Source organism: Oryctolagus cuniculus, chromosome 5, assembly GCF_964237555.1.
Source record: "Oryctolagus cuniculus chromosome 5, mOryCun1.1, whole genome shotgun sequence".
Classification (NCBI taxonomy): domain Eukaryota; kingdom Metazoa; phylum Chordata; class Mammalia; order Lagomorpha; family Leporidae; genus Oryctolagus; species Oryctolagus cuniculus.
Window position 1 is genome coordinate 166,203,947 of NC_091436.1, and position 18,098 is coordinate 166,222,044.

Genomic DNA, 18,098 nt, shown 5'->3' on the forward strand with positions numbered 1-18,098 from the left:
GGAAGCCCACGTGGAGTCTGGATCCCTGGCCTCGGCGTGGCCCAGCCGCAGGTGTTGCAGGCATTTGGGGAGTGAACCAGCAGATGGATGATCTCTCTCTCTTTCTTGCTTTGCCTTTCGAATAAATAAAAACTGTAAAATAACAGGAGAGTAGAGTACACTACTTTCAACAGTGGGTAGAACTTTAGGCAGAAGATCCATAGGAACAAAGAGGACTTGGACGACACCCTAGACCAACCGGACCGAACAGACTTGTACAGAAGATTCCATCCAACCAACAACAGAATACATGTCTCTAAGTGCACATGGAACATTCTTCAAGATAAACCATGTATTAAGCCACTGAGCAAGTCAATACATTTAACAAATGGACCGTGTGGCATAGTGGGTAGAGCCGCTGCCTGTGATGCCGACATCCCATATGGGTGCTGGTTCAAGTCCTGACTGCTCCAATCCAGCTCCCTGCTAATGTGCCTGGGAAAGCAGTGGAGGACGGCCCCAAGCGCTTGGGCCCCTGCACCCATGGGGGAGACCAAGAAGAAGCTCTGGGCTTCTGGCTTCAGCCTGACCCAGCCCCAGCTGTTGTGGCCATCTGGGGAGTGAACCAGCAAATGGAAGAGCTCTCTCTCTCTCTCTCCCCTCCCTCCTTTCCTTCCTCCATCCCTCCCTCCCTCCCTCCCTGTAAATCTGAGTTTCAAATAAATAAAATAAATCTTTAAAAACACATGTAGCAAGACTGAAGTCACAACAACTTTTATGATCACAGTAGAATAAAACTAAAGTTCAATGGCAGAAGGAAACCTGGAAAACTCAGTGGAAATAAATGACACACTCTTGAGCAGCAACTGGGTCAAAGAAGAAATCACAAGGGAAACTGTAAAACACTTTGACCACGAACTGAAGCTCACAGGACGAAGGCAGGCAGTGCCAGGATGGAAACCTCAAGGCCTGCAGGCATCAGTGCCGCGGTGAGGTGCTGGCTGGGACAGCCTTGTCGCATGTCCTGGGACAGCCTCGTCGCATGTCCTGGGACAGCCTCGTCGCATGTCCGGTGTCTGGAATGGGGACTCCGGATGCAGCGGAGACCTGAGGGCTCAAGTAGCGGCTCCTGCGCCCATGCGGGGAACCTGGATGGGGTTCCCTGCCCTGGCCTCCAGCAGGGGCCATTTCCAGCCTTTCTCTCTTGCTCTCTCTCTCCCCCTCAAATAAAGACATTTTAAAAAGAAATCAACATCTAAAGAAACTAGAAAAAGAGCAAGCAAAAACCAAAATTAGCAGAAGGAAAAAAATAAAGATAACATAAAGAATTTTTTAAAATAAACCAAGAATTGGGGCTGGTGCCGTGGCTCACTAGGCTAATCCTCCGCCTGTGGCACCGGCACCGCAGGTTCTAGTCCTCGTTGGGACACCGGATTCTGTCCCGGTTGCCCCTCTTCCAGGCCAGCTCTCTGCTGTGGCCCCGGGAGTGCAGTGGAAGATGGCCCAAGTGCTTGGGCCCTGCACCCACATGGGAGACCAGGAGGAAGCACCTGGGTCCTGGCCTCGGATCGGCGCAGTGTGCAGGCCGCAGCGCACCGGCCGCAGCGTCCGTTGTGGGGTGAACCAACGGAAAAGGAAGACCTTTCTCTCTGTCTCTCTCACTGTCCACTCTGCCTGTCAAAAATAAAAATAAAAATAAACCAAGAATTGATTCACTGAAAAGATAAAAAAAAAACTTTAAGTATAATGACAAAAAAGGGAACTCCACTAAAATTAAAAAGAAAGGGGATATTATCATTGATTTTGCAGAAGGACAAAGGATAGCTATAAATAACTGTGGCCCCCAAAATTGGATAATCTAAATGAAATCGATAAATGCCTTAGACACACACCATGAATCATGAAGAAATAGAAAATTTTATATAGATTTATAAGAAGAACATATGAGGGTTAATAATCAAAAATCTTCCAACAGAAGAAAACCCAAGACCAGAGAGCTTCATTCATGATTTCTGTCACACATTCAAAGAAAAAGCACTAATCCTCAAACTCTTCCAGACAACTGAAGAGAAGGGACTATTCCCTCTGGGCTCTACGAGGACAGCAATATTCTCAAAGATACTACAAGAGGGGTTTAAAGTCCTGGCCTGAAGCGCCGGCAGCCCATATGGGTGCCGATTCTAGTCCCGGCTGCTCCTCTTTCAATCCAGCTCTCTGCTATAGCCTGGGAAAGCAGTGGAAGATGACCCAAGTGCTTGGCCCCTGCACCCGCGTGGGAGACCTGGAAGAAGCTCCTGGCTCCTGGCTTCAGATCAGCACAGCTCTGGCCGTTGCAGCCATCTGGGGAGTGAATCAGCGAATGAAAGAACTCTGTCTCTGTTTCTACCTTTCTCTGTAATTCTGTCTTTCAAATAAATAAAATAAATCTTTAAAAAAAAAAGATACTACAAGAAAAGAAAACCACAGACCAAATAGCTTTCGTGAAAACAAATGCAAAGTCCTCAGCGAGATAATAGCAAAGCCAAATACACATAAAAGGACTATACCCTGTGACCAAGTGGGATGTATTCCTGGAACGCAAAGATGGTCTAACATGAAAATCAACCAATGTAATATGCTACATTAAAAGGATAAAGGAAAAATCCGGGTGATCTCTCACTTGATGTGGGAAAAGCATTTGACAAAGTTCAACACCATTTCACAATTTTAAAAAAATCAGGAAAAAAGGAAGTGGCATCAACATAATATATATGAAAATCCATAGTTAACATCAGATCCAGTGATGAGACTGCAATCATCCCTCTAATATGAGCGTGTTGATTTTATATCACCTTGATGAGATACCTGAGGCTGGTAAATTCTAAGGAGGTTCATTTGGGTTCATGGCTCTGTCCTGAGGTCAAAGGTCTGCTCCCGGTGGCAACTTTCTTGCAGGCAGAGTCCCAAGGTGACACAAAGCGTCACATGGCAGGAGACAGGAAGTGGGGCCGGCACAGTGGCACAGTGGGTAAATGGCTGCTTGTGACGCCAGCATTCCCTGTCGGAGCACTGGTGTGCACCTGCCTGCTCCACCTTCACTGCACCGAGGAAAGCAGCAGATGATGGCCCAGGGGCTGGGCTCCCCGCCACTGCAGGCTGCTGGCTTCTGCCTGGCCTCGCCCAGCCCATGCCGCTACAGCTAGTTGGGGAGTGAACCAGAGGGTGGAAGATCTCTTTCTCTCTCCCTTCAAATAAATACAATAAATCTTTACAGGGAGAGAGAGAGAACGCGTGTGTGCGCGCACATGTGTGCGTGTGTTCCAGCTCCATCCCTCTTGTACAAAGCCACTGGTAATTTAGTCATGGAGTCTCCACCCTGGTGGCCTTAACCGGCCCTCATCACCTCCCAGAGCTTCCAGCTCAAAACACCACAGTCAGACTAAGCTTCCACCCTCTTAACACTGCACGACGGGGGTTACATTTCAACACAGGAAGCCTGGAAGGGGTGTGGAAGTACACCCTGATGTCCACACAACGCGATCACCTAATGACACCCTTCTCAGGATAGATCTGCTTACATCAGCCACACACGACTGTGAAAACAGAAAGAACCTGTACATAACTATGTATAGCAAACACACATACACAGAGAAAGAGAGTTCACGGAACTGGCCCGTGCGACTGTTGGCGCTGACGAGGTCTGACACTTGTAGGGCTGGCCAAGAAGCCAGAGAGGGCCCCCAGCAGGAGGCAGCCTTGCAGTGCTGAGTTCAAAGGCCATGTGGGATGGAATTCCTTCTCAGGGAACTTCCGTTGCAGGCCTTCAACTACGGGGATGAAGTCCACGTGCTTTACTCTAAGTGGACCGATGTCAATGTTAATCTCGTCTGGAGAACACCCTCACGGCAACGTCTCTCCTGGTGTTCGACCAAACAACCAGGGACCATAGCCTGGCCAAGCTGAAGCAGAAAAATCACCACCACGTGGAGTTCACCAGTGGGGTCACTCTGGCAGTCCTATCAGAAGTACTGGTGAACAGAGTAGACAAGACACATGGCCCAGGGTGGCTCTGGGCCTTGCTCTGCCTCTAGCCTGGTGTGCGCCCTTGGGAACGTGCCTGCCTCCGCTGGACTCCCCTTTCTCATCATCACAAGAGGCCCGGGTGGCTCTGCTCAGAGCTTGTACAATTAGAGAAAGGCCAACAAGTCCCATGCAGGCTGAAGGAGTAAGTGACTAAAGGGAAAGCAAAAGAGGCAGTGGCAACCTGTTCCCCTGGCTGCGTGAGAGTATACTGTTGATCCACCTTACGCCATTAGTTTGCAGTAGAAGCATCAAGCTTCTTCCTTGAACGCCTGCCCCGGGGGAGCTTAGCCTGGGGAAGTACTACAGCATGGTGAGTAGGAGCTGGAAGGACGGTGGGGGGAAGCAACGGCTGCCAATGCTGGCCAGCGGCAGGCTTGTTCCAGATGTCTATAGCAGATAGCACACAGCAGGGAGAGAACAAGGTCTACTGACTGTTAGCCGCTGTCTTTGGCTGCCACCATATGATGCCAGAAGGACCTTTAGAACCTAAACTGGAAGTCCTTGCACAGAATGTGCACCCCTTTCCTAGTCAATCCTGCTTTCCAAAAGAAAAAAGAAAAGAAAAACAACATTAGACCCAAGAGCCCATGTGAACATGCCATGAGCCAATAAATACAGTGTACAGGTATATAATTCATGTAAAGTGTCCAGCGGGGATTTGCAGTATTGAGAACACGGGGGTTGATACCCTGCCAAGTTCTCCAACAGGGACAATACAGCTCCATCTGCAGCTCGAGACTCTCAGCAGGGTCCCAGGCCTCCTGGGTTTTGTGCCTGCTGGTTTATTTACACAGCACGGACTTGAGGGAACCTTGTCAAAGGCAGCAGGCCTTGTGTACGGTCTGCCAGCTTTGTGGCCCTAAAACTACAACTGCCGTGAGCTATACTTTGAATGTGCTGCCCAGAAGTTCAAAGGGAACAAGAGAAGAGGGGAGAGAGAGAAATCTGGTTCACTCCCCAAATGTCTGCAACCACCGGGGCTGGACCAGACTGAAGCCAGGAGCCCATGTGCATCGCAGGGACCCAAGAACTTCGGCCACCATGCATGTTTCCCGGGCTTATTAGCAGGAAGCTGGTTCAGAAGCAGAGTAGCCAGAACTCGAACCAAACACTCCAATATGGGACACGGACCTCCCAAGTGGTGGCTTCATCTAGCGCATCACAGCGCCAGCCCCTGATGTGTTGGGAACTTAATTCCCAAATGCAGTGGTGTGAGAGGCAGTGGACCCCTTAAGAAGTGACTAAGTGGCTAACAGGGATTAATGCCTTCCTCAGGGACTGTGCAAACTCCCATTCTTGCTGGGTTGGCCTGATTGCCGTGACAGTGGGCTGCTAATTGTTGAGGTTGTCCCCCATGTTTTATCCTTCTCTTCTGAACATACCCTCCGAGCTCCCCTCACCAGATGCGGCCACCCAACCTTGAACTCCCAGCCTCTAGAACCATGAGCCTAAATAAACCTCTTTATTAATTACTGTGACAGCAAAAACAGACCAAGAAACCACGTGACGGAAAGACCCTGCTCTCGGTACTAGTGGGGATACACGTATAACCTGTGCAGTTGTTTGCCAGTGCAAAATCAAGGCCAACACCTACAGCTGGCTCAGTCCACGTGTAAAACTACTGTACTGCACATTCAAATGGCACTCGGTGCTTGTCACAATGCAATTTCACAGGAATTTTTCCATCAGCTTCACCATTCTACCAGATGCAAGATAAGATATTTTCTGGGGCTGGCTTTGTGGTATAGCAAGTAAAGCCTCCTCCTGCAGTGCCAGCATCCCATGTGGGCAGTGGTTCAAGTGCCCACTGCTCCACTTCCGGTCCAGCTCACTGCTAATACACCTGGGAAAGCAGTGGAAGATGGCCCAAGTGCCTGGGCTCCTGCCACCATGTGAGGACCCGGAAGAAGCTCCTGGCTCCTGGCTTTGGCCTGGCCCAGCCCTGGCCATTGTGGCCATTTGGGGAATGAACCAGCAAATGGAAGATATCTGTTTCTCTCTCTCTCTCTCTCTCTCCCCCTTCCTCCCTCCCGCCCTCCCTCCCTCCCTCCCTCTTGTGTGTGTATGTCTCCTCCTCTCTTTCTAATTCCGCCTTTCAAATGAATAAAATAAATGAATCTTTAAAATATATATATATATTTTCAGCACCATTTTACAGGTATCCAAGGACATGAGTCTGCAGCATTACTGGTGGTGATTAGAGTGGAAAAAGCTATTCTTGATAAAATGCTTCAATAAAAGCCAGGCTTGGCCTTGCTAAACCGTGTGCAATCTCAAGGGTGCTGGTGAAGTCACACAGGATTGAGAACAAACAACGCTGTCCAGGGGCTGTATTTACCATGCCACTAGGTGCCGCCCTGCATGGTTTGAGTGTGCCCCCAAAGGTGTACGTGCTAGAGACATCATCCCCAGGGTGGCTGTTGGAGGGATGAAACTCTAGGAGGTGGCGTGTTGGACAAGGTGCTGTGGTCATGGAGGCACTGCCCTTGGTGGTCTGGGGGAGTGAGTGAGTTCTGGCAAGAGTGAGTTGTTATAAGAAGAGCAGGTCTGGCCCCTGAGTTTCTCTGGCTTCCTGTCTCTTATTCTCTTTGCTGCACTGGTGTGATGCCACCCATGAGCACTTGGAGCCTCCCAGTCCTGCACTTTCAGTCTCCAACACTGTGAGCTCAATACACCCCTTTTCTCTAGGAAGTACCCAGCCCTGTGTACTTCGCTGCACCAACAGAAGGAGGACTGAGACACCAGCGGACAGGGCCAGGAGGCAGCATCAGCACTGGATCCTCTTGGAACAGAGTTCATGATACGTTGAGGGCACAATGGTCCCGATTCTCCTGTCTGTCCTGTCTCCAGGTCCCTGGCGATGCACTGTGGCTCCTCCCTCTGGGGTGGAGCCCATCTGCCCCCTCCTGGATCCTCACCCTGCTCTGCCTCCTGGCCTCCACTTCCATTTACAGCACCCGGGGAGCCCGTGGCACCCTTGTTTCCGTCTCAGCACTTGTTTCCCACACACCCCAACCTGCAGCCCTGGGAACACAGAAGTACGTCAGCCCGTCCGTGCTTTTAAAGAAAGCAAACGCACGCATGTAGAGAGACATCTGATAAAACAAAAGCTCACGTGTCATCCCTCTCTCTCTCTCTTTTTTTTTTTAAAGATTTCATTTATTTATTTGAAAGACAGAGTTACAGAGAGAGGTAGAGACAGAGAGAGAGAGAGGAGAGAGAGAGGTCTTCCATCTGCTGGTTCACTCCCCAGATGGCCGCAATGGCCAGAGCTGCGCCAACCCGAAGCCAGGAGACAGGAGCTTCTTCCAGGTCTCCCACGTGGGTGCAGGGGCCCAAGAACTTGGGCCATCCTCTACTGCTTTCCCAGGCCACAGCAGAGAGCTGGATCAGAAGTGGAACAACCAGGACTCGAACCAGCATCCATATGGGATGCCAGCTCTGCAGGCGGAGACTTAGCCCACTACGCCACAGCATCGGCCCCATGTGTCATTTCTTATATGCTGATGCTCTAGCTGGAAGATTTCTCTCGATGTGTTTCTCCCTCTCTTTCTGTAACTCTGCCTTTCAAATAAATAAGTAAATCTTCTAAAAAAATTACATCCGCTTCATGTGGAGACCTTATGGCTGGGAACTGATGGTTGTGAAATGTGAATTTTTAAAGATTCATTTATTTATTTGAAAGGCTGAGTTACACAGAGGGACATGCAGATGCAAAGAGAGGGAGAGAGCTGGTTCACTCCCCCAAATGGCCATAACAGCCCAAGCTGAAGCCAGGAGCCAAGAGATTCGTCAGGGTCTCGCATGTGGGTACAGGGGCCCAAAGACTTGGGCTGTTTGCCACTGCTTTCCAAGGTGCATCAGCAGGGAGCTGGATCAGAAGTGGAGCAGCCGGGACTTGAACCGGTGCCTATATGAGATGATAGCACTGCAGGTGGCGGCTTTACCCACTGAGCCACAGCACCGGACCCTGAATTTTTTTTAGAAGATTTTATTTATTTATTTGAGAGACAGAGTCACAGAGACAGGGAAAGACAGAGAAAAAGGTCTTCCATGCACTGGGTCACTCCTCAGTTGGCCTCAATGACCGGAGCTGAGCTGATCAGAAGCCAGGAGCTTCCTCCAGGTCTCCCACACAAGTGTCCCTAGACGCCCAAACAAATAGGACATCTTCCACTATTTTCCCAGGCCACAAGCAGGCAGCTGGATCAGAGAGGAGCTGGGACACAGGTAGAGGCTTAGCCCACTGTGCCACAGCACCACAAACCCCTCCCCAAATTTTTTAGTAGACCTCTAAAGCATGGTCAAATACTCTTAATTTGAGTAATCAGGAATTGTCACTTAAAATAACTTCTACCCTTCTCTGGGCACACATTCAAGGTGAATCTACTCAATGACAGCCTTCTTTCACACCGTCTTTCCCTGCTCCCCGTGGTGTGCATTAGCAGGAAGCTGGAGTTGGGAGCAGAGCTGGAACTCAATGCCAGGCCCTCCGGTGTGGCTGCAGGTGCCTCAAGTGGCATCCTAAACACCAGGCCATGCCTGCCTCCAGCTCCGATTCTAGATCAAGTCAGCACTTCTCGCCACTGTGGACACTGCACAGGAAATAGACAATGACGTCATTTCACTATGCAAACATGCCTGTGGAAGCTTCCAGCACTGGCAAGTCCATGAGCTGGAGCTCTCTCCCTGTATCTGTGCCTTTTTGTTTTAATTTTATTTATTTGAAAGATAGAGTTACAGAGAGAGGTAGAGACAGAGAGAGAGGTCTTCCACCCGCTGGTTCACTCCCCAGATGGTCGCAACAGACTGAGCTGGGCCGATCCAAAGCCAGGAGTCAGGAGCTTCTTCTGGGTCTCCCACGTGGGTGCAGGGGCCCAAGCACTTGGGCCATCTTCCACTGCTTTCCCAGGCCCAGCAGAGAGCTGGATTGGAAAAGGAGCAGCTGGGACTAGAAGCGGTGCCCATATGGGATGCCGGCACTGCAGGCCAGGGCGCTAACCCACTGCACCACAGCGCTGGCCCTGCATCTGTGCCTCCTAATCAGAGAGGCTCCATGTTTATAGCAAAGGATGCATTTCTCGGCTGGCGCCGCGGCTCACTAGGCTAATCCTCCACCTTGCGGCGCTGGCACACCAGGTTCTAGTCCCGGTCGGGGCACCGGATTCTGTCCCGGTTGCCCCTCTTCCAGGCCAGCTCTCTGCTGTGGCCCGGGAGTGCAGTGGAGGATGGCCCAGGTGCTTGGGCCCTGCACCCCATGGGAGACCAGGAGAAGCACCTGGCTCCTGCCATCGGATCAGCGCGGTGCGCCGGCCGCGGCGGCCATTGGAGGGTGAACCAACGGCAAAGGAAGCCCTTTCTCTCTGTCTCTCTCTCTCACTGTCCACTCTGCCTGTCAAAAAAAAAAAAAAAAAAAAAAAAAAAGGATGCATTTCTCCTGTCAGCCTGGCAACAACACTTTGTGAATACCTACTATGTGCCAAGTGTAGCATCATTTATTAGATATTGTCCAGCAATAAAACATCAACATCATCTGTCTGTCTGGCATACGCAGGGAAGCAAGTGTGTCAAAAGTAATTTTATTTTTGAAAAAGACTAATTGACTGACTTGAAAGGCAAAGCCACCAAGAGAGAAAGAGAGAGAGAGAGAGAGAGAGAGAGAGCACTCTTCCATCTGCTGGTTCATTCCCCAAGTGGCCTCAACAGCCAGAGCTGGGCCAGGCACAAGCCAGAGGCCAGGAACTCCATCCTGGTCTCCCACACGAGTGGCAGGGACCCAAGCACATGGACCTCTTCCGCTGCCTTCCCAGACACATTAGCAGGAAGCTGGATTGGAAGCCAAGCAGACAGGACTTGAACCAGGGCTCTGAATGAGATGCCGGCATTGCAAGTGGAGGCTTAACCCACTGCGCCAAAACAAGTTTCCAAGTAACCCAAACGTTCGACTTTGAGCACAAGAATCCAGCCAGTCCCACGTGCCCGTGGCTGTCACCTGGTCTGAGGCCACCCTCCTGCACCTGTGTAACTGCAAACACTCACAGTGAGTCTCCTGCTTCCACCCTCTCTTCCCTGGGGGCTGGAGAGGATTTGAGTCACATGGGGCCATCCTCGTTAAGACCCTGCATTGGCTTGCCATCTCTCTCAGCATAAGATCTGGTAGATTAGGGGTAGAGGCAAGGTTCTACCATGTCGTCCCACTGTGTCCTCGCCCCTGGTGACGCCAACCGTGGGGCTGGTGCTTCCTCACCCATCGCAGCCAGAAAGCCCCGCCTCTCAGTGTGTCAGCCCCTTTGCAGGAAGCCTCCCCAGCCCTGCTACCTGTCCGCTTCACTAGTCTAGGCGGCTACGGCCCAGGGCAGGCTCACACACCTGCTCCCGTTTCCTGAGTTTCTTCCCAGTGAGGGCTCCTCCAGCAGCACAGGGGGTGTGAAAGTGGGCTTGTGTGCTTTTGGAGAGAGTCACGCTTGTTTTCAAAGCCACTGTATTTCTCAAAGACCTCATTAAGTCATGTATTTTTTAAGCTTAGGCTTAAATAACATTCGCGATCACCTCACTCTCTCTGAATCTGTCTGCGTGGGCCAGAGATAGAAGACAGAGCCTACCTGACAACTATGGTGGACATCGGAGGCTCCTTTGTGTTCTTTTTCCACAAGTGGCATTTCTTCCACCCGTCACCTAGACTGTTGATGGCTTTCCTTTTCCACGAGGGCATTCTGCTTGGCTTTGGGGTCAGATGGACCTCTTCCGGCAGCCGGTACTTTGACAAGATCTTTTCCAAGCCGGAGAATTCAGGATCCTCACCTGGTGACAGATAAGCAGTGCTATAAGTCAATGTTCCTTTCCTTGTTTGCATAGCGAGAGTGACACAGCACTGATTCGAGAGGGAACATTCACGCCGCTTACTGATTCTTCTTTGGCTCAGTCATTCCTTCCTTCCAGCAATACAACTGAGCAACAACACTTAGATCTTCACCTGGTTCTGGACATAACAGATGCACCACAAATGAAGGAATGAATGAATGGACAAGCAATCAAGGCGTGCAGGTGCAGGACCACCACGAAGACCATCGATCTGCGCACGGTTCTCCAACTAGTGGCCAGTTACTCTCTATGATTATTGTTGCTATAATTCTTTTATTTTTGACAGGCAGAGTGGACAGTGAGAGAGAGACAGAGAGAAAGGTCTTCCTTCCGTTGGTTCACCCTCTAATGGCTGCTGTGGCCGGCGTACCGCACTGATCTGAAGGCAGGAGCCAGGTGCTTCTCCTGGTCTCCCATGGGGTGCAGGGCCCAAGCACCTGGGCCATCCTCCACTGCACTCCCGGGCCACAGCAGAGAGCTGGCCTGGAAGAGGGGCAACCGGGACAGAATCCAGCGCCCCGACCGGGACTAGAACCCGGTGTGCGGGTGCCACTAGGTGGAAGATTAGCCTAGTGAGCCGCGGCGCCGGCTGTTGTTATAATTCTTATTTTCTCTTTTACGGCATATTTATGCAGGCATAGACATTCTGAACCTTCTCAGAAGAAACTGAGTAAACTCTGACTTTGTTATCCAGCCCCAAAATGTGGGGCTCCCTTTTACTGATGATTTTTCCGAGCAAAATCTATGATGTAAGAATTCAACTAAAACAGCAGCAACTGAAAAAAGGAACACAGCCAAAAGCAGCAGCATGCTTGATGAGGGAGAACTGAAAATATAACTTACTGATCCTTTCTGATTCCCCAAATGCCTTTCCGGCCAACATGGTTTTGCTCACTCTGTTAAAAGCCGTGCTGGTGGGAAATATACTGCCTTGAGGGCCCCAGTAATTGGGAGCCTGGGCGTCTGGAGTTTGTGGCCTACCGTTGGAATGTTCTGGGTGGCCAGTGGTATAGCAATGATGCCAGCACAGTAAACCCTCCTTGAGAAAATGAGGTGGGGGCTCACATCCTATCTCAGCAGCAACGGAAGAACTGTGCTCCCTGGTGGGCCAGCAGCTTCGTGAGAGGCAGGTGCACAGGCCCGTCCTCTAGGTGACCTCATTTGTCATTCCCAAGAATAGGTGCAGAATGCGCTAGGAATGCAACATCTCAGATAAAGGAAGAGCTGCTCAGAATAGCTCAACTCTGTCCCAGCCCCCTGCCTGTAACAGGGTGTTCTTCTCGGCCCTGGCCCAGGGACCCGTGTGGCCCTAGGGCATAACACCTAGGGCGGACTGCTTTCTGTCACCTCTTAGGTGCAGAGCAAGCGTGGGCCCACACAGACGAGCCTCCATCCACACGCCAGGCACTGACTGACCACAGAGCCTAGGTCCCTGTTGCCTGTCTGTCAGCACTACATGCACTTCCTGTAACTGTGCTGGAGGGGGCGGGGGCGGGGAGGAGAGAGTTTTGTCTCACAAGATCAGGACGAGTCGGCAATGGTGCACGGTGAACCTGCTTCGTGGGTGCTGCTGCTCGTTGCAGGAGAAGGGGGGTCCCACACTCTCTGTAAGGGTTAGGGGCACGCTTCACCCAGTAGCTGAGCCTAGGAGAAGGCAGGCAAGGGCCGGAAAGAAGTCTTGGCTGCTGCTATAGAAATCTGTGTCCGCTGGCAGGGACGTGGGGTGAACACACTGAAAGCTAAGGTGACACCTGGCAGCAAGAATTCCATACTCCAGTCCCTCTCCTGTCAAGCCACAGTGAATTAAGCTTTGTGCAATTATTGTTTCCTTCAGTCATCCTAGTGTTCACCACACTCTCCATTTACAGCACAGACGTGGGTTCACGTTGCCCTGAATTGACCCCTAACCGAACTGCCAATCTGCAGCGGGACAAGGAGCTTGTGCTAGACACAGTTCAATGCACTGCCTCCTTCCTCCAGTCTTGTTGCAAAGGGGAAGGAAGGCAGGCAGGGTCGGCTGAACTGCAAGGTGTTTTCAGTGGCTCTGTGGACTTGTACCACAAGGGAAGCGTCTTAACTTCAGCTGGGCGCAGGTGGAGAACCCACAGCCAGTTTCAGAGCACTGCTGGAGCAGCTCTGCACCCCATCTGGGCGGATTGGAAAAGACGGCAGCTGTCACAGACCTAAGGCGGGGAGAGAAGCGGGGCCCCCCAGAGAAGCACGGAGCCTGCGTGGGAACCGCATTGAGTCGGCCTGGCTCCTCCTCCTTCTCCCAGCTGAGCCACTGACAGTCCCTGCCTTGGCCGGCAACAGGCAGAGACCCCAAAGCTCCAAGGCTTGGCCCCAGGGACCCTGGCTGGCAATCTGACTACATGGTAAAATGTCTCGATGCACATACGGATCCTCGGAGGCCTCCACATCACTCCAGTGGGTCACAACAGGACAGGGAAGCCTGGGGGCCAGCGGCTGTGTCCTTCCTTCCAGCGTTCCGTCCACCCAACGATCGCCCAGCTGGAGTACGAACAACGTTCTCCCAGTGCAAACCCAAGCAGAGGGCAGTGTCTTGCCTGCTTTGGGAACCAGAATTCCAAAACTAAACCTGAGATTCAACTGAATTAATTAGCTCAGTTCAGGTATTTGTTAACATCAATTTTTAACTTTTTGTGCCTCAAATGAATGGTGAAGTGTCTCAAACCCTTTGTTAGCAGCTAGGGATAAAACATACATAGACGTAAATATATATACACAAATATACATACATATATAGAGAGAGAGAGAGAAAGAGAGAGAATATACAACATTTGACAAAAATTACAAAGTCTCATGTTCTCCAAGATGAAAAATTACACTGTAGTATTCGGCACCACAGGGAGATTTACAATGTATAATTCACTTTGAATATTTAATTAGACCTTAGCACCAGCCTCGTTTGACATTATAAGCAAGTGTTCTGGTATTTGAGAGAAAATTGGTAAGCATAGAGATGCCTCAAGAAATGATTTGAAGTAAAATAATATCAAGTGTAAATTATAGAAGAAATGTTGCAGATATTGGACTATAAGCTGCTTGAAGGTCTTGTTTCTTATTTTGATGTTTGGAAAAAATACATGTTGGATGGACAGAATGGATGGGTGGATGGATGGAAGGGTGGATGATGGGTGGATGGATGGATGGGTGGGTGGATGACAGCCGGATGGATGGATAGACGGATGGGTGGATGGGTGGATGAATGGATGGAGGATGGATTGCTCGATGGGTGGATGGAGGGATGGATTAGTAATCAAATGTGATACAATTATATCAATCCATTGTGGGGTATGTGTGTATTCCAGTGACACAAATATAGGTAGCTTAAAACTTCAGGATTTAAGGTGATTTGTTATTTGCCCCTCGTAATGTTCTTCCACGTTCCTACTGGTCATGGACTTGGCCGTCAGCCTGTGAACGCACACACTGCTTCTGGGAGTGGCCCTGTGAGTCTCCACGGCGATGGAAACCTTGCTCCTGCTGCCACACTTCTCCCCGGACGGCCCCATCCCCCAGGTAAGCAGCCTCTCAAAGATTTTGGGAAAAGCAGTGAATCCACCAACAGATGTATCTTTTTTGGCATGAAAAACGATAATAAACAGAAGCTTTAAACTTCCTCCTTCTTCCTCCCGTCTGGATTGGTGCTGGTCGATCGGGGAGCTGGTGTGTGGACTGCATCCCATGCCGTACAATCAGTAACAGTGAGATTTCAGAGTAACCCCTTTATTGTGCTGTGACAACCAAGCAGCTAGCGGCTGTGGGCATTTTGGAGACAATTACCTGAGCCCCAGTTGATATAAATGCACGTGGTACAGGAGATCTTCACTTGTAATTTTTATATCATTATGAGTTAACTCCTTAAAGTAACCTGGTTTTCAGCTACAGGCATTTAGTTCTTTTTCTTTCCTTCCCCAGGTAACCAGGATAGTACAACAATACAATAATACAATAACCTGGTCACTTCCAGGTAACCGGAATAATACAACACAGGCAAAGCTTCCTTTCAGATGGAGAGGGAGCTGGTGGGGAGAGAGACCATCCCTACCAGAAGGAAGGTTTTAGACACCACACCAGTGAGACACTGGTATCTGTCATTACGTTCATGGTCTGATGGATCGAAGTATGAGAAACAGGGTCGTCTCTTCAGGTTGCACTTGGAAGACAATCACTGCACATTGGGAAATGAAACAGCTTTTTAGACTTCAGGGCCTTAAAAGCCAGGGTGCCCCCATGAAAGGATTCTCCCCCAGATCATGTCCCTGAATGCCAGACCTGGGGCTCGGAGGAAGGATCCCTTCACCGCGTCTCTAAGCTGACCGCCAGGCACAGGGAGGAATCGCCGCCCACACGGCTCAGAAGCAAGAGCATTTAACAGCAATGATGGCAGGTGCGCGAGGCAGTACCTGCCCGATGCCCAGGGTGCATCAGTGTTGACTAGTGCGTTCTGTGGGAGGCCACGAGGACACCACCCAAGTCAATACGTAATCGGAATCGCACTAGAAAACTACAACCCCTTTCCCCAGCCTCACAGCAAGACTCGCGCAGTTTCAGTCTGAAAATTACACTTTAATATCCAGGAATAAATTTGACCAGCAAAGTGAAAGACTTCAACGATGAAAACTGCAAAGCCTTGATGAAAGAAATTGAAGAAAACACATAAAATAATGGGAAGACCTTCCATGGTCATGGATTGGAAGAATAGTGTTAAGACATCCATACTACTCAAAGCAATGTATAGATTCATGGCAATCCTCATCAAAATACCAGTCACATCCTTCACAGACAGAGAAAAAACTCCTACAATTCATGGGCCGGCGCCATGGCTCACTAGGCTAATCCTCCGCCTAGCGTCGCCGGCACACCGGGTTCTAGTCCCGGTTGGGGCGCCGGATTCTGTCCCGGTTGCCCCTCTTCCAGGCCAGCTCTCTGCTGTGGCCAGGGAGTGCAGTGGAGGATGGCCCAGGTGCTTGGGCCCTGCACCCCATGGGAGACCAGGAAAAGCACCTGGCTCCTGGCTCCTGCCATCGGATCAGCGCGGTGCGCCGGCCGCAGCGCGCCAGCTGTGGCGGCCATTGGAGGGTGAACCAACGGCAAAGGAAGACCTTTCTCTCTGTTTCTCTCTCTCACTGTCCACTCTGCCTGTCAAAAAAAAAAAAAAAAAAAAAAAAAAAAAAAAAAAAAAAAAAAAAACTCCTACAATTCACATGGAAGCACAAAAGACTCTGAATAGCCAAGGTAATCTTGAGCGAAAAGAATAAATCTGCCAGCATCACACAGCTGATCTGAAGACATCCTGCAGAGCTACTAACACAAAACACAGCCTGGTGATGGCGTAAAAAGCGATGCACAGATCGGCAGAACAGAACCAAGTTCCTAGAAATAAATGTACACATCTACTAGACTGACTTTGAGAAGAAGGACAGGCTCTTCCACGCATGGTGCTGGGGAAACCAGAGACCCACAGAACAGGGGAGCCTGGTCCTCCCCCACTTTCACCTAAACGAAAACCAACTCAAAACGGATCACAGACCTGAAGGTGAGGCCAAACTGCGAAGAAAGCGTGGGGGAAACCCTTCAAGACATTGCTGCACGTCATGATCTTGTGGATAAGACCCCAAAGCCACAGACCACAGTGCAAAACTAAATAGAATTACACGCAACCATCGAAGACGCTTCTGCACAGCAAACAATCATCAGAGTGAAGATTCAACCTCCAGAATGAAATCAAGTAACGTGCCACCGACGGTGGGGGGGGCACTAACGTCCCCACATTGGTCACCGTCGGCCTTTTTCAGTGTAACCAGCATGATGGCCTCCAAGTATCTCCTGGATTTATCTTGCACTTCCTTGATGGCAGAGCGCGTGGACATCTGTGCTTCTGGATGACTTGTAGTCCATCCTATGAGGTTGCCTGCCCATAGATTCACTTGTTCTGGTAGATTCCTTATATATTTCTTGGTATTTTATATGTTCTTTATGTAATCGATATTGCAACAGATTCACAATGCTCTGTATTCGGGGGCGAGGGATTAGTCAGATATGAACAGCCACCTCTGCCACAATGGTTTTAAATTACGACACCAACACCTACTTTCCTTCCTAGGACTGCGGCTTCATTACTGTGGCAGCTGTACTTCGTCTTCTAGTTCATGAGTACGGGTGACTACCATCAGCCGTGCTCTCGCATTTCCCCACAAACAATCGGGAGACAGGCTCCGCCCAGCTCCACACATGGCCCAGCCATCCACTTTCCTGCCAGGTTTCAGGAGTGGCTGCCACTAAGTCTGCAGGCTGCCTAGCGCCCTCAGGGAAACGGTCAGCTGCTCTCGGGGTGGTGCCACCCTGGCAATCCGAGGAAGGGGCAGTAGGGAATAGAGCAAAGGAAGAAAGCTCAAAGCCTGACCTTCCACGTGGGCATTCTCTCTCTCATCTTAAAATCAAGTCCAAGGCTCAAATAGTAACCGCGGTGGTATTTTCCCCTTGGGCCATCTTCCCATAAGTATACTTTGCCTAAACAAGAGGACAGACCTCTCCTGAGTCATCAACGACTATGTAGACAAAAGGCACAACAAAAAAGCGATGCGTGCACGGATTAATTCCACGGTTCGCTCCGAGAGCAAGGTCCCAGGAGCCCGTGCACGGGCCACGGGTCTCAGGGACTGAACACACGTGCAGTGTAACACACGGGTCACGCGCCATGGCTAAGGAAGGCCGTCCGCACCAAGATGAAGCTCATGCTTATTAAAGAGAGTTCACAGGCACCCTCTCGCCACGTACATTTTTGCTGGTCCTCTTCACTCTTGTAGGAACAAAGTCTCTCCGTCAGATGACTTGGGAGCAGCACGTGGAGGTTAGACAGAGTCTCAAAGGTGCGGCACAGGACGTCAGGGTGAGCATAGCTCTTCAGCTGGCCTGCGGCGAGGGGCGGAAACTTGAGCCCGGTGGGGTTGTTGCTGGCTGTTCCCATGCTGGCCTGCGGAGTTACGGAGGACGAAGGCCGGGGCGGACGAGTGGAGAGCCTGGCAGCTGTTCTTCCTCCTGGCTTCCTCCCGTCACCAGCAAGGCTGCAGTGGAACCCACTTCCTGGCCCTTTGCATTCTGAGGGTCACAATGGCCCGGATGCTGGGCTGGAACCCGGAGTGTTCACCCCGGATCGTCCAAGCGCGAGA

The 18,098-nt window shown here is 50.7% G+C and overlaps 1 protein-coding gene across 5 annotated transcripts in view; it reads right to left on the reverse strand.

The window, feature by feature from the left end:
• The window catches only part of LOC100352202 (testis expressed protein 56), a 35,627-nt gene extending 17,590 nt beyond the window's left edge, over positions 1–18,037 (reverse strand). Inside the window, exons 1-2 of one of the 5 annotated variants that reach the window (XR_007923330.2) lie at positions 17,707–18,035; positions 10,644–10,842 (exon numbers count right to left, since the gene is read on the reverse strand). Coding sequence is in view for 3 of the 5 variants with exons in the window: in XM_070074475.1 (XP_069930576.1) it covers positions 10,644–10,842; positions 17,707–17,896 (389 nt within the window). In the remaining 2 variants the exon portion in view is untranslated. Of the gene's footprint in view, positions 1–10,643; positions 10,843–16,708; positions 16,970–17,706 lie in introns of those variants that run through there. The other 4 variants (XR_011388847.1, XM_070074475.1, XM_002720963.5 and 1 more) reach the window with 4 other exon arrangements.
• Positions 18,038–18,098: the final 61 nt, after the last annotated feature.